Below are 13,686 nucleotides of genomic sequence, written 5' to 3' on the forward strand. Positions count from 1 at the left end.
TGGCGGGAGCTTAACCGGAACAGAGCAAGGAATCAGCTCCGCTTTCCATCCACAATCTGACGGACAGTCCGAAAAAACAAATCAAATCTTAGAACAATTCCTACGTTGCTACATTAATTTCCAACAAGACAACTGGGCGGAGCTTCTGCGTTTCGCTGAATTTGCTTATAACAATGCAGTCCACAGTTCAACAGGTGAAACCCCCTTTAAAATCGTACATGGCTATGATGGACAAGCATTCCCCTTTGAAATGCCAATGAAAAACCAACCCGCCAGAGATCTGCAACAATGGTGGACTAACATCACAGAACAATGGGCGGCTATCCAAACAACTTTAACCAAAGCCAAAGCAGACAACAAAAAATACGCCGATCGCCACCGTGCGGCCCAATGGGATTTGCAACCAGGAGATAAAGTGTATATCTCTACAAAAAACCTCAAAGTGGAACAAACCAGTAAAAGACTGGCTTTAAAGTATTTAGGTCATTTTCCTGTCAAGAAAATAATAAACCGCGTGACTGTAGAAGTTATTTTTCCAAAGAATCTACGCCACGTCCACCCAACATTCCACATCAGCTTGTTAAAAAGAACTCCTGCACCAGACAAATGGCGCCCATCACCAGCAACCCCTATTCCCACCATGATCGATGACCAAGTACACTACGAAGTTGAAGAAATTCTGGACTCTAAGCTCAGGTGCCATAAACTTTACTACTTAATCCATTGGAAGGACTTTGAGGAGGGGTATAGGGAATGGGTGGAGTCAATTCACATCAAAGCTCCCCGTCTGATCAAACGTTTCCATCAGCAATATCCCAATAAACCGGGGGGAGAGGGGTCTTAAGGGGGGCAGAATGTCAGGGTCTGTTTGTATGTTGCCTGACAGGAAGCAACCTGACTAACGCCATGTTTAATTCTTTAGTTGTTTAGTCTTCTTTTCCCTCTAGGCCCCACCTGCGAGGAGCCGTTTCCATGGGAGAAGACACTGTCTTATCTTTTCTACAAGCCGAGTCGACCTTGACTAGTGTTCCCACAGAGAACTCTCCTGCTATGTGAACTCTGGGGGGAGGCTGGGCTCTGCGAGTGTGAAATGTAACAACTTCTAATCTGTATCTCATTCCTAACAATGCCTTGTTCAGCCAGGGTCTCAAATCCTGGAATATGGACGTCTAGGCCTGAATGCTGTCTTTCAAAATAAAACCTTTTGAAATCAAGAGACCTTGTCTTCTTGCAGAAGGGAGTGAGGCAGACTCTCGTGTCTGAAATGCCATAGCCTGACATAGTATAGGTGTTATATGTTCCCTAATTGGGACCCTTGCAATTACTTGCGCAGCTGCATTTTTGACCAGCTGTAGCCTCTGGATCAGGCCCAGGGGAAGCCCTGTGTAGAGCAAGTTGCAGTAGTCTAATCTAGAGGTGACCGTTGCTTGGATCACTGCAGTTAAGTCATGGGTTGATAGGTAGGGGACAAGCTGCCGGGCCTGTCTTAGATAGAAAAATGAAGACGGGCAACTGCTGCGACCTGTGCATCCATAGTCAGGGAGGCATCCAGGATCACCCCCCAGGCTCCTAACTCTCGAAACCGGCGCAAGTAGCGCTCCATCCAGAGAGGGGAGCTGGAGTCCCGTGCCCATGGCCCCCAGACCCACATACAAGACCTCCGTCTTTGTGGGATTTAATTTCAACCAGCTCTGCTTCAACCATCCAGTCACAGCTTTGAAGGCATGCTCCAAGACATCTGGGGCAAAATCGGGCCGGCCATCCATCATCAGATATTGTTGGGTGTCATCAGCATATTGATGACACCCAAGTCCAAAACTCTGCACCAGCTGGGCGAGGGGGTGCATATAAACATTAAATAGTAATGGGGAGAGTATTGCCCCCTGAGGACACTGCACACCAATGGGTGGCGGGATGACAATTTCTCCCCAAGTGCCACCCTCTGTCCCCGACCATGGAGAAAAGAGACAAGCCACTGTAAGGCAGTCCCTCTTATCCCGACATCGGCAAGACGGTGGGTCAGTAGATCATAATCAACCGTATTGAATGCTGCTGACAGATAATAGAGCACTGGTAAGGAAACAGCCCAAACTGGTACCTCCCATCTTCTGCTTTGAGCCCCGAGAGAGACAGTAACAGTAAGACATTTAAATTAACTCTTGCCCCTGCTGTAATTGCTCTTCCCCAGAAAAAAAGGGAGGGAGGCAAATGTTGGCTGTATGATGGCCATCCTTCAGAAGAGGCCAGTAGTTCTCCTGGAATTACAGCTGATCTCCAGGCTACAGAAATCAGTTCCCCTGAAGAAGAAGAAGAAGAAGAAGAAGAAGAAAAGGCACCTTCGCAAGGTAGACTCTATAGCAGAGCTCCTCAACCTGTCCGAACCTGCAGGCACCTTTGAAATTGATACAAGGGGGCGGAGCCAATCACAAAACGTCAGGAAGTGAAGTCACACACAACACATAGTAACATTTCAGGCAAGAAGCTCTGTTTAATAGGAGACCTTCTTAAATTAACATATTGTTTAAAAATATGTTCTTGAATACAAACAGCTTACCTACCTTGTATAATGCAGCAAAGATCTTTGTGTTGTAGTGGTAGCTGCTGCTGAAGCAACTTTTAAGAAATCTGAGCAACCAATCAGATGTTCAGTGACCAACTGGAAGCGAAGCCCCTCAGGGCAAAGGGCCCACCTAGCCCTGCTCACAGCCTAAAAACATTTGGCAGGCAGGCATCAGGAAATATGTCAGTGGGCACCTATGGCCACCATGTTGGGCACCCAGTCTATGGAACTGCACACTGCTGAGTTCCCTCTGTCACCCCCAGGCTCCACCCTCAGATCTCCAGGCATTTCCCAAGCCAGAGTTGGCAACCCTAGCTGTGTTCTCGGCTGGATTTTTAGTTCATGCAGCGGAGACACCAGGGCTGGACTTGAGGGCAGAAGTCCAGGGTCCAATCTAGCAGGATAATCAGGGGACCCCCCCCCCAGGGCAGGTTGTGTCCTCTGCCTAAATACTCATGGGATCAGGTGACCCCATCTGTGCTTCTGTGCTTCACATTTGATGAGCGCTTGCCATTCAAAGAAGGGGGCCCCCCCAAGGCCATGATTTGTGTCTGTTATTTGCAGGGCTTTTTTGTGAGTATGCTCACTGGAACTGAGAAGAGGCGCGGTTTTGGGGGGCTCCCCCAAGTCCTGAGGGGGGAATTGGTGGAAATTGGCCCAAGCTTATATACGAGTACTGGCACCTTATTTATTTATTTTTAATTGCTAGCATGGCATAGTGTTGAACTAGGATCCCGGGGGACCCGGGTTCAACCCCCCACTTCTACCCTTGAAGTTCAGCGGGTGGCCTTGGGCCCACTACACTCTGCCTAGCCTACCTGACAGGGTTGTTGTGAGAAAATGGAGGCGGGGAGACTGATGTTCTAGGCTGCTTTGAGTCCCAATTGGGGAGAAAAGTGGGATACAAATAAATAACGTGCGTCTTGGTTATTTATAGTTTCCCTTTCTCAGTGGGACTCAAGGTTGGTAATCCGCTGGGAAACAGTGCAGTCAGAAAGAGGATTTCTTTAATAAGCTATGTAACAGGCCTAGATTAAGTCCTACATCTAAAATGACCCAATTGCCTCTCCTAAGGTAACGCACTGAATGTCAGCTTTGCAACACGGGTCAGGCCCCTCTGCAGGCCAGAGAGGTCGGCGAGCAAACGACTCCCTGCCCGCTCTCAATATAAAAAGGAGCCGCGTCTTCGCAGGGCGATGCAAACGGGGTCGTTCCCCTTCACTAAGCAGCGTCTTAAACGAAAGGGTCGCTTGGGGAAGCTGCGGCTCTTCTCCGGTTTAGCGGGATTAACCGCCGCTGCCCCCAATCCCGCTCCGACCGGCCGCCTCTTCAAGGGGCAGCGCCGCGCGCGCCTCCCCTCGCCCCCTCCCGGCGCGCGGCTTCAAAGACGCCCCAGCCGAGCCGGCCTCGCTCCGCCAGCCCGCAGCCTCCGGCCCCGCCCCCTCATGCAAATCGCTCGCTCCTCTCCTGGCCAATCCGCGTCAGCCTCGCTCCAGCTTCGCCCACGCAGTCTGGCGGAAGCTATCAATCATTCTACGGTTGCCGAGGCGACAAACCGCCTACCAACCCCCCCACTCCCCGCACCTGCCTCTGGCGTCCATAGCAACGCAAAGAACAAACCTCCTGCCTGGACTTCTCCATCCTTGCAGCGGCTGGGTAGGGGGGCTGCCTTTGTTTCTTCCTCCCCAGCCAGAAGAGTGCAGGGGCCTAATGGGGGATTATTGGGGGAGGGGGAGGGGGAGGGGTGCTGGCTGGAGTTGAAGCATCGCCATGGGATTTAGAGGGCAAAGGAGGTCCAGGGCCCCAAATGACAACGGCAGGCAAGCAGGTTGCGGCCCTTTAAAAATGGAGTGAGTCGGGGGAATTTCCGCAGGCGCCGCTTCTCCTCAGCCCAAGATACACCGCGCCTGCCAATCCCTCCCTTTCCACACGTCTTTTGGGCCCCAAGGTTGGCATTGGTAGGTGAAAGCTATCTTGGGGTATTTTATTACAATATCCTAGGAGAGCAAATAATTAGTATAGATAAACTATGCTACTTGCGGACAAAAGTAAATGGATAACAAGGCAAATGGCAAAGCTCCTTGCAAGAGTGATAAAGGCCTTATCAAAACCATCTATTGCTGTTGTGCCTGATGGATAAACTTACGTATTTTGCTGACTGACTGAATTGCTTGAATGGATGCTGGTTTTAGTTTAGATTTGTTGTGATTTTAATGATTGTTATACAATTGTAAGGTATATTAGAGTTTTTACTGTTACTGTGATGGTTGTATTATAATCCTGATGTTGTTGTCAGTCAAGGCTGTGAGCTATCGCAATAAAGCTTATGACGATGACGTTTGCCGGGTGTTTAACGGCCTTGCCTCTTACATACTAGCCTCGAAGAGTACCATGGCTTAGGAACCTGAGCCCATCAGTTTCAAAAACCTGGTTCACTTCGGGAGGATGACCCAAGGGCCTCTTATGATTCTGAGTCAGTGGGTGGATTCTAGTTCAACTGACGGCTGTTCAAACGCAAGGGCCTTCAGTGAAAGAATAACCCCAGGTAGTGGGCGTATTAAATGAGCCACAGGGTGTTCATTGGAAAAAGGTCACTGCCCAGGGTATGAGGAGAAAAGGCCATTTCGGATGGATGAGGCTATATTACTAGTACACAGTCCACATTCACTGTCTCTAGCAAGCCAGTTCCAATACCCCTTTCAATCTCCTGAAAGTCTGCACCTCTCTCTTTCAATGCTTTGAAAGTCTCAGTTGTTGAAAATGTCCGATGAGGAACCTGAAGATAACTATGATGCTGAAGAACAGAAAGAAGAGGGTGATGAGAAAGGGGGAGAAGAGGAGGAGGAGAAGGAAGCTGCTGAGGAAGAGGAACAAGAGGTGAAGATTTGATAAGATCTACTACATTATGCCTAAAAAATGGAGGTGTCCTTCCACCAAAGTTTAAAGTCCCATTCATAAATGTGAGAGAAATTCAAGAGCATACTTATGCTTCAGTAATGAAATGGACTTGAAAGGGCTTAATTCTGAGTGGATTGCCCGTATCTGAGGGGAAAAGGTAGTTTTTGTTCCTGTTCCCCCGCCCCAATATCGCATTGTTTCTTGGATGTATGTATTTCACTTTTATTTCATTGTTCTCGAATGGTGTCATCCAGTTTTACTGCACTGTTTATTGGATGTATTCCATCGGTCTTTATTGAATTGTTTTATAATTCTGTAATCTGCCCCAATGAGAAGAGGGAGGGAAGTACTGCTTTTCTCTGTGGTAAGTTTTTTTTCCTTAGAAAGGATAGGAGAGAGGCCGTTTGTGATTTGTGTGGAGTGTTAACAAACTAACCATAGTTAAAATAAACCAGTGTTTGGTGTTTTGTCTGAACTGAGCCTTTGAGTCTAAAAGTAAAGAAGAACCAGTTGAAAAAGGGAAACCATACAGAGGATAACTTCTTTTAGAAATGGCATTTATGTGGAAGCAGGCTTGGTATATATTTGGCAAGGATAATGGACTCTGGATTTAATCAGGAATTACCAGGTTGCAGACAACCTGGCATTTGTCTTTTACATTTGTCCAAGTTGGGAGACAAACCACTGGCAGCTTTGCTCCCCACCTTTCCAGTCCTGCCATGTTCTTATGAGAAAGGCTCCTCACACAATTAGGCCAGTGGGTGGAGAAAAGGAGGGGGAAACGGAAGGAGGGAGAAAAATACGTAGGAGATACTACTGCTGCTGCATCTTCTGAGTCAGTGGCAAATTTCAAAGGATAGGCCAAATTAGGGTTGCAACTGGATAATCATAGCAGTATCTTTTTTCTGACTGTTCTCTTTCCTAGCATCCCGTCTCCAACCCCCTCACTGAGGAGCACTTCAAGGAAGGCCTCTCGCTTTTGAGTAAAACTGGCAATGGCTTGGCTCACGCCTTTGTGAAATTTGAGGCCAGAGAAAAGTAAGTGTGCAAGCGTGCTTGGGGGTTGCCAACTTCCAGGTATGGCTTGGTCTTCTTCCCAAATTATAACTGAACTAGGGCGTCACATCCCTGCTGAGCCCTCTCCACCCCAAAATCTGCCCCCCCCGGCACTGCCCCCAAATCCCTGGAATTTCCCAAGATGAAGTTGGCAACCTTGTATGTTTAGGTCACCATTCCAAAGGGGTCCTGTTCCATCACCAACTTTCCTGGAAAAATGGGACCAGGTTCGACAGAAAGCGAATCCTGAACGTCTGGCAAATGTTTCTTCCCTTGTTCTGTGGCAGGGAACTGACAGACATCACCTTGATCCAGAGCTTCATCCACTTACGCTACGTAGACCTGTCGGACAACCTGCTCCGAGATCTGTCTCCCTTGTCGTGCCTCACACACTTGCTTTGGCTGAAGGTGGAGAACAATCAACTGACCAGTGCCAGCATGGAGGAACTGCCGTACCTGCAGATTGCCAGTTTTGCCAACAACCACATCAAGGACACCCACGGCATTAATCACCCGCGCTTGACCAACCTCAGCTTGAAAGGTGTGTGGGGTGAACGCGGCACGCTAAACTGAGAGGAAAAGCTCAACTGGTTTCTTCCTTGTTTATTTTTTAATGAATTCCTTGCTTCCCTTTATCTATTTTGGGAGGTTTCCAGACCACCATTATTTACTTACCTTAAGTATTTCAGTCCCCCTTTTCTCCTCACTAAAGACTCAAACCAGCTTACAAAGAATCAGAATATGGTCTAATTTAGCCAAAAAAGGTACAGAGCTCCTGAGCTGCTCTAGGATCTGCTGGCCTGGCTCAGTTAAAGGCTACAACCCTAGGCTCCTTTGGCTCTTGTCCGTTATCCCATGCCAAAGGCACAGGACTGGGGCCACACCCAGGCTAAATACCTGCAACAGATGCTCAACCCAGACCCCATGCTCAAGAATAAAGATGTTCCCACCTTCCTCGTCTACCAGAAAATACACTGAAATACTTGTAAATGTAACCGAGTTTTCAGCCATACATGATCCCCAAGACATTTATTAACACAGTGGAAAACAACATCTTACTATATAAAAGAATAAGCGTGTTCCAGATGACTTATTTCCTACCCTGCTGCACCACCAGAGGGCGCTGCCATGGAGGGAAGCCCAGGCGAGGCAGCCTGACCCTCCAGAGAGCATGCTGCAGCGGGAAGCCCAGGCCAGGATGAGGAGGGGAGCAGGTGGCAATGCCTGCCTCCCCCACCCCCGCCTTCACCCAGCTGGGATCAGGAGCAGAGCAGGTGGCAATGCCCACCCCCCTCCTTAACCAACCTGGGATCAATAACAGAGCAGGAGGCAATGCCCACCCCCACCAACAGCCAGTTGAGATCAGGAGCAGAGCAGGTGGCAATGCCCACCCACCCGTTCACTCAGCTGGGATCAATAGCAGAGCAGGTGGCAATGCCCGCCCCCTTTACCTAGCCTGGATCAGGCGAGGAGCAGGTGGCAATGCCCACCCCACCTTCACCCGGCTGGCATCAGGAGCGGAGCAGGTGACAATGCCCACCCCACCTTCACCCAGCTGGGATAAGGAGTGGAGCAGGTGGCAATGCCCACCTCTCCCTCACCTGGCTGGGATAAGGAGCAGAGAAGGTGGCAATGCCCACCCCTCCTTCACCTGGCTGGCATCAGGAGTGGAGCAGGTGGCAATGCCCACCCCACCTTCACCCACCTGGGATCAAGAGCTGAGAAGGTGGCAATGCCCACCCTTCCTTCACCCGGCTGGGATAAGAGGTGGAGCAGGTGGCAATGGCCGCCCCCCACATTCACCCAGCCAGTATCAGGCATGCAGCAGTGGGCAGTGCCTGCTCCCCCCCTTCACCCAGCCGGGATCAGGTGCAGAGCAGGCGGCAATGCCCCCCCCTTCACCCAGCCAGAATCAGACATGCAGCAGGAGGCAATGTCCGCTCCCCCTTCACTCGGCTGGGATCAGGCACAGAGCAGGAGGCGATGCCCACCCCTCCTTCACCCAGCCAGGATCAGGAGGGGAATAGGAGGCAAAGCCTGCCTCCCTTCACCCGGCCAGAATCAGGCACGGAGCAGGAGGAAAGCCCACTTCCCCTTTACCCAGCCAGCATTAGGAGCAGAGCAGGTGGCAATGCCCACCCCCCCTTCACTTGGCCGGAATCAGGCGCGGAGCAAGTGGCAATGCCCGCACCCCCTTCACCCAGCCGGGATCAGGAGCAGAGCAGTTGTCAATGCCCACCCCCCTTCACCCAGCCAGGATCATGAACAGAGCATGAGGCAATGCCCACCCTGCCTTCACCTGGTCAGGATCAGACACAGAGCAGGAGTTAATGCCCTCCCCCCCTTTCACCCTACTGGGATCAGGTATGAAGCCGGTGGCAATACCCACCCCCCTTCACCTTGCTGGGATCAGGTGCGGAGCAAGTGGCTATGCCCCCCCCTTCACTTGGCCGAGATCAGGTACAGATTAGGTGGCAATGCCTGCCTCTCTTCACCTGGCCAGGATCAGGAGTGGAGCAGGTGGCAATGCCCCCCAACCTTCCCCCCTCCCCCGGCAGTGATCAGGAGCCGAGGAAGTGGCAATGACTACCCCCCCACCCACCTTCACCCAGCTGGGATGAGTCACGGAGGAGGAGGAGGCAGTGCCCACCTGCCTGCCATCCCCTTTCTTGAGCTAGTTGCTAGTTTATAATAAAATGGACAGAAACCAAAAAAACAAATAAAAAGAACCAATATCCCACAGCTCTACAAAAACCATACAAAAAATCCTGGCATACTGTCACATCCAAGTCACAGGCCTTCCAGAAAAGACAGGTCTTTTAACCTATCCAGAATGATTCCAGAAATGTGGTCTGTCTCAGCTCCTGTGGGAGGGGAAGAGTGTTTTGCAAATACAGCCTCCAGGATTGCCAAATCAAGGAGGAAAGTGGCAGGAAATAATCTGTAACCCTTTATCTACTGCTTTTTTCTCACTGAAAACCACTTCCCCTGAGCTGTTTTATTCCCACTGGGGAAACAAATATCTGTAAAAAAGCAGTTTGAGGAAGTCTTGAAGGAAGGCAAGGAAACAACGGTAGTGGAAAGAATTAGAGTTCCCTTTTCTCTATTTCCATTTCCTTCAGAAAGTACTCCTGGCAGCTAAATTTGTAAAAGAAAAAAATATTGAGCCCTAATTCTGTACCACTGCAAAATACTCTGGAGTGAATAAATCTCATAATCATTTTCTATTCCTCTGGTGCCAAGGGAATGAGATTGAGGTAATATCAGGACTGGATCCAACCAAGCTATCAAATCTGCACACACTTGAGTTGCGGAGTAACAACATCAAATCTACAGCAGGACTCTACTTGCCCAAGCTCAAAAGTTTGTACCTGGTAAGAGAGAACACTAGTAGTTGTAATTCAGAGAATGTACAGATGCCCAAGTTCCAGAACCCCTCCTCTCCTAAATCCCCACAAGCTTCAATCCTGATGGTAGTCTTGTGCTCTTACATTGATGAGATGAACAGCCTAACCAAAGTTATCGTAGCCTAGTGGTAGTAGTGGTGGCCTTGGATCAGGGAGACCTGAGTTCAAATTCTCACTTGTCCACTGGATGATTGTCAGCTGGTTATTCTCTCAATAGCCTGTCCTATCTTACAGGGTTGTGGTGAGGATGAAATAAAATAGCCCCAGTAAGAAGGGTAATGTTATACATGAAATAAACCAACTTTGGTTGACATCAAACCCTGACCTCTCCTAGATCTTCCAGGGGTGGAACATCACAATCCACAGGGAAAACGATATGCTTCTCTTCTATGCCCCTGCCTTCACATTTTGTTAACGGGCATAAGCTGCTATCGTTCCTCTGACACGCTTTGGTTCCTTTTAGGCTCAGAACTGACAGTGCCGGATTCTGCAGCTTTGTATCTGATAGCCTCTAGTAGAATGTGTCAAGATGGGAATGAGAGAAATATCTGAATATGTGGAGCCCCCATGAGAACTTGGGGATCTGGAACTTTGTGAGGGGAACAGCAGATTCTCCCAGTCCCCATGCCGTACCAAAACAGGAAGTGTGAGTGCGTGCACTCGGGATCCGCACCCACCACTGATCCGATTCTCCCTCTCCCCATCTCAGGCTCAGAACGCCATAACCCAAATAGAAGGCCTGGAGGCTATGGCACAACTCACAACCCTGCATCTCCGGGACAACCTGCTTGAAAATCTGGATGGCTTCTCAGAAAGCGTGAAATCTCTTCAATATCTCAACTTACGGTGGGTTTGCCTCTTTTGAGGGTCTCCACCAGAAACCCCTTTGAAAGTAATGGAGAAACCACAGGACTAAAGACCCCTTACAGTTGTCGAATAGTAAAGAGTCCAGTAGCACCTTTAAGATTAACCAACTTCACTGTAGCATAAGCTTTGCTGTGGTTCTTGAAAGCTTATGCTACAATAAAGTTGATTAGTCTTAAAGGTGCCAGTGCTGCTGGACTCTTTACCATTTTGTGACTACAGACGAACATGGCTAACTCCTCTGGATCTTACAGTTGTCTGCTCTGCAAACACCAACCTTTGGTAAAAGTCTCTAGCTCTTTTAAGAGGTTTAAAAAGGTCATTTTCACACCAATGCAGGGGGAACGCAATTACGCAGATCCAGGAAGTGGCTAAGCTTCAGACACTGCCCATGCTAAGGGCCCTGGTCCTACTGGACAACCCGTGTTCAGATGAGGGGGAGTACCGGCTGGAGACTCTGGTCCTGCTCCCCCGCCTTGAGCGCCTCGACAAAGATTTCTTTGAGGACGACGAGCGGGCCGATGCGGAAGACATACGGCGGCGGCGGCGGGAAGAAGAACTGGAGCTAGAGAAAGAAATGCAGCGAGAGAAGGAACTGGAGCTAGAGCTGGTGAGACATCGAGGGGTATTCCAAGAGGACACTGGTACCTTGTATCTGTAGCAAAGGACTTGAGAGCAGCGTTCTCACCAGAGCAGTGAGAACACATGCAGCCCCATGGCAGGGAAAACTGCCCGCCCCTGTGGCCATTTTGGCATGGGAAAATGGTGCAGGAGGGAAGGTTGAACCCCCACCCCCAGCCAAATCAGGCCCTGGTATGCTTAGGAACATTAGTTCCTCAATGGCACATACGACTGCAAGTGAAATCAGGAGTCTGGTTGTTTTGGCCCTCTTGTGAAAGATGTGGCAGAGAGCTATAAAAGAAATGCCAGATGTTGAGGGGAAGAAGAGGAGACAGGCTGGAGGAAAACGCTGTAGACATTTGGGCAATAGGAGGGCTCCTTTAACCGTGCCTGGGTGATAAGGCTGGGCTGTGAGGTATTGAGATTAATTTCCCTAGAGAATCTCAAGGAGGGGCCGCTCTGAATCTCCAAAGAGGCCCTGGAGGGGGGGGGGTGGCTTGCAAAGTCTTGAAAGATGAAAGCAAATACTCAATTGGAAGTCCCCTCGTCCTCCTTCTGTAGAGATGCAGTCTACGCTGCGTGGCTGTATGGCTCTCTTGTAGTGTGGGGTGAAAAAGGCAAAATCGCTGCTAAGGATTATTTGGAAAGGGACAGAAAGTGCCTAATGCCCTTATATAAATGCACGGTGCTGCCATATTCTGAAAACAGGCCACAGTTTTTGCGGCCCTGTTTCAAAAGAGGGCAACTGAAACAATCAAAGGCTGGGAACACAGTCCCATGAAAAAGGTGACAATATCTGAAGTTGTTAATTTTATTTTAAAAATGACTGCGCCTATAAATGAAGCAAATAAATAGATCAGGCATGATGAAGATGTTAGCAAAGAGGGTAGGGATTTCCCCCCCAACTTTGTTGGGTACTTGAGGTGACCCAATGAAGGCGAGTTCTGTTAGGTCAGACAAAGGAAGTTCTTCATCACACAATACTTAATCCCACAGAATTCACTGTGACAAGTTGTGGTGACACAGTGGCTTTTTAAAGAGAGGTTAGATAAAAGCTTGTGTCAAATGGGCTCGTGAACAGCTATTCGCAACAAGAACTAAAATGAGCCTCCACCTGCCGAGGCAGTGTATCTCTGAATACCAAGTTGTGGGGATCAAAGCAGGAGGCGTGGCCTTTTCCGGGCCACTTTTCCCTCTTCCTGGCCACTGTCGAAAGCAGGAGACTCGATCTCACGGCCTGGCTCTGATCCAGCAAGCCCGTTACTGTGCTGCTCAGGGCTCAGTATGTCACGAAGGATGCAGTGAGCAGGAGAAAGAGGCAGAAGGAAAGCTGAAGTCTGTGTTGCACATGGTGCAGGCCTGGGCGGCAGCAGTTGCTCTGAGCCGGTCAGAGAGCCAGGGAGGGAAAGAGATGGAATCTCTCTCTCTCTCTCTCCACCCAATACCGATCAAAGCACCTGGGCAGGGTGCCATCGGTGAGTGGGAAGCCCAGTTGAGGAGCCAGGGAAGCTCTGCCAGGCCTCCTGGAGACTGGCTGCATGCGGGCACTGCCAGCCACGCCCTGAAAGGCTGCACCCAAGCTTAGGAGACCGGCCCTGGCAGAGGGAAAAAACACCTGAAGCAGCTGCTTAGACCTCCAAGGCCAAAGCCAGTGGGGAAGGCCAGCTGCACAAACCCCGGGTGGCTCTGGCACATCTCAGCTGCTCGACCAGGCAGACGCATTTATTGTTATTATTTATGTCATTTATAGTCCGCCCTTCTCACTGAGACTCAAGCGGGATTAGTGCAGTCCGTATCAAGGACATTTCCATAAAGAATGCCACAGGGTAAATGAACACCAGTTAACAAAGACCGGAGCGCCACTCCGATAGCGAATTGAAGACAGGCTGAAACAGACCCGAAGCCGTTCTAGGGCTGACCTCAGACCGCACGGAGCACACGCACTGAAACAGGGCCCGAGGCGGGGAGGGGTCGCTGGCGGGCTGAGCGCCGGGCTGGGCCGCAGCTGCTGCTGCGCGGGGGGGGGGGCGGGGGGGGGGCTGCAGAGCACCGCCATCCAGGGCGGCTCGTCACGGCCCGTTCCCTTCTCCGTTGCAGGAAGCAGAGGAGACCCCGGAGCCCGAGGCCGTCGAGTGAGCGCGGGCCGGACTCTGCCTCGCCGCCGGACGCCGCGCCGCACCCGGGCTTCCAGGGAGACGCGGGCCCGCTCTGCAGAGGCGCCTTGGCAAAGCCCCGGCCCAGCAGGGGGGCGCCGGCCTGCCCCGGGCCGACTCCCAGCAG

General features: G+C 50.5%; 1 protein-coding gene across 2 annotated transcripts; it reads left to right on the top strand.

Annotated features, from left to right (window-relative positions):
- The first annotated feature begins 4,173 nt into the window (after positions 1 to 4,173).
- Positions 4,174 to 13,588, top strand: LRRC23 (leucine rich repeat containing 23). Of its 2 annotated transcripts, none has more exons than XM_055002832.1 (8): positions 4,174 to 4,216; positions 5,306 to 5,437; positions 6,384 to 6,496; positions 6,802 to 7,055; positions 9,758 to 9,888; positions 10,631 to 10,767; positions 11,125 to 11,395; positions 13,504 to 13,588. In XM_055002832.1, the coding sequence occupies exons 2-8, from the start codon at positions 5,321 to 5,323 to the stop codon at positions 13,540 to 13,542; spliced, it is 1,062 nt and encodes a 353-aa protein (XP_054858807.1). In that variant the 5' UTR covers positions 4,174 to 4,216; positions 5,306 to 5,320; the 3' UTR covers positions 13,543 to 13,588. The 2 variants fall into 2 exon arrangements, with proteins under 2 accessions (XP_054858807.1, XP_054858806.1); XM_055002831.1 differs by lacking the exon at positions 4,174 to 4,216 and adding an exon at positions 4,335 to 4,518.
- The last annotated feature ends 98 nt before the right edge of the window (positions 13,589 to 13,686 follow it).

This window comes from Eublepharis macularius, chromosome 18 (genome assembly GCF_028583425.1).
Source record: "Eublepharis macularius isolate TG4126 chromosome 18, MPM_Emac_v1.0, whole genome shotgun sequence".
Lineage (NCBI taxonomy): Eukaryota > Metazoa > Chordata > Lepidosauria > Squamata > Eublepharidae > Eublepharis > Eublepharis macularius.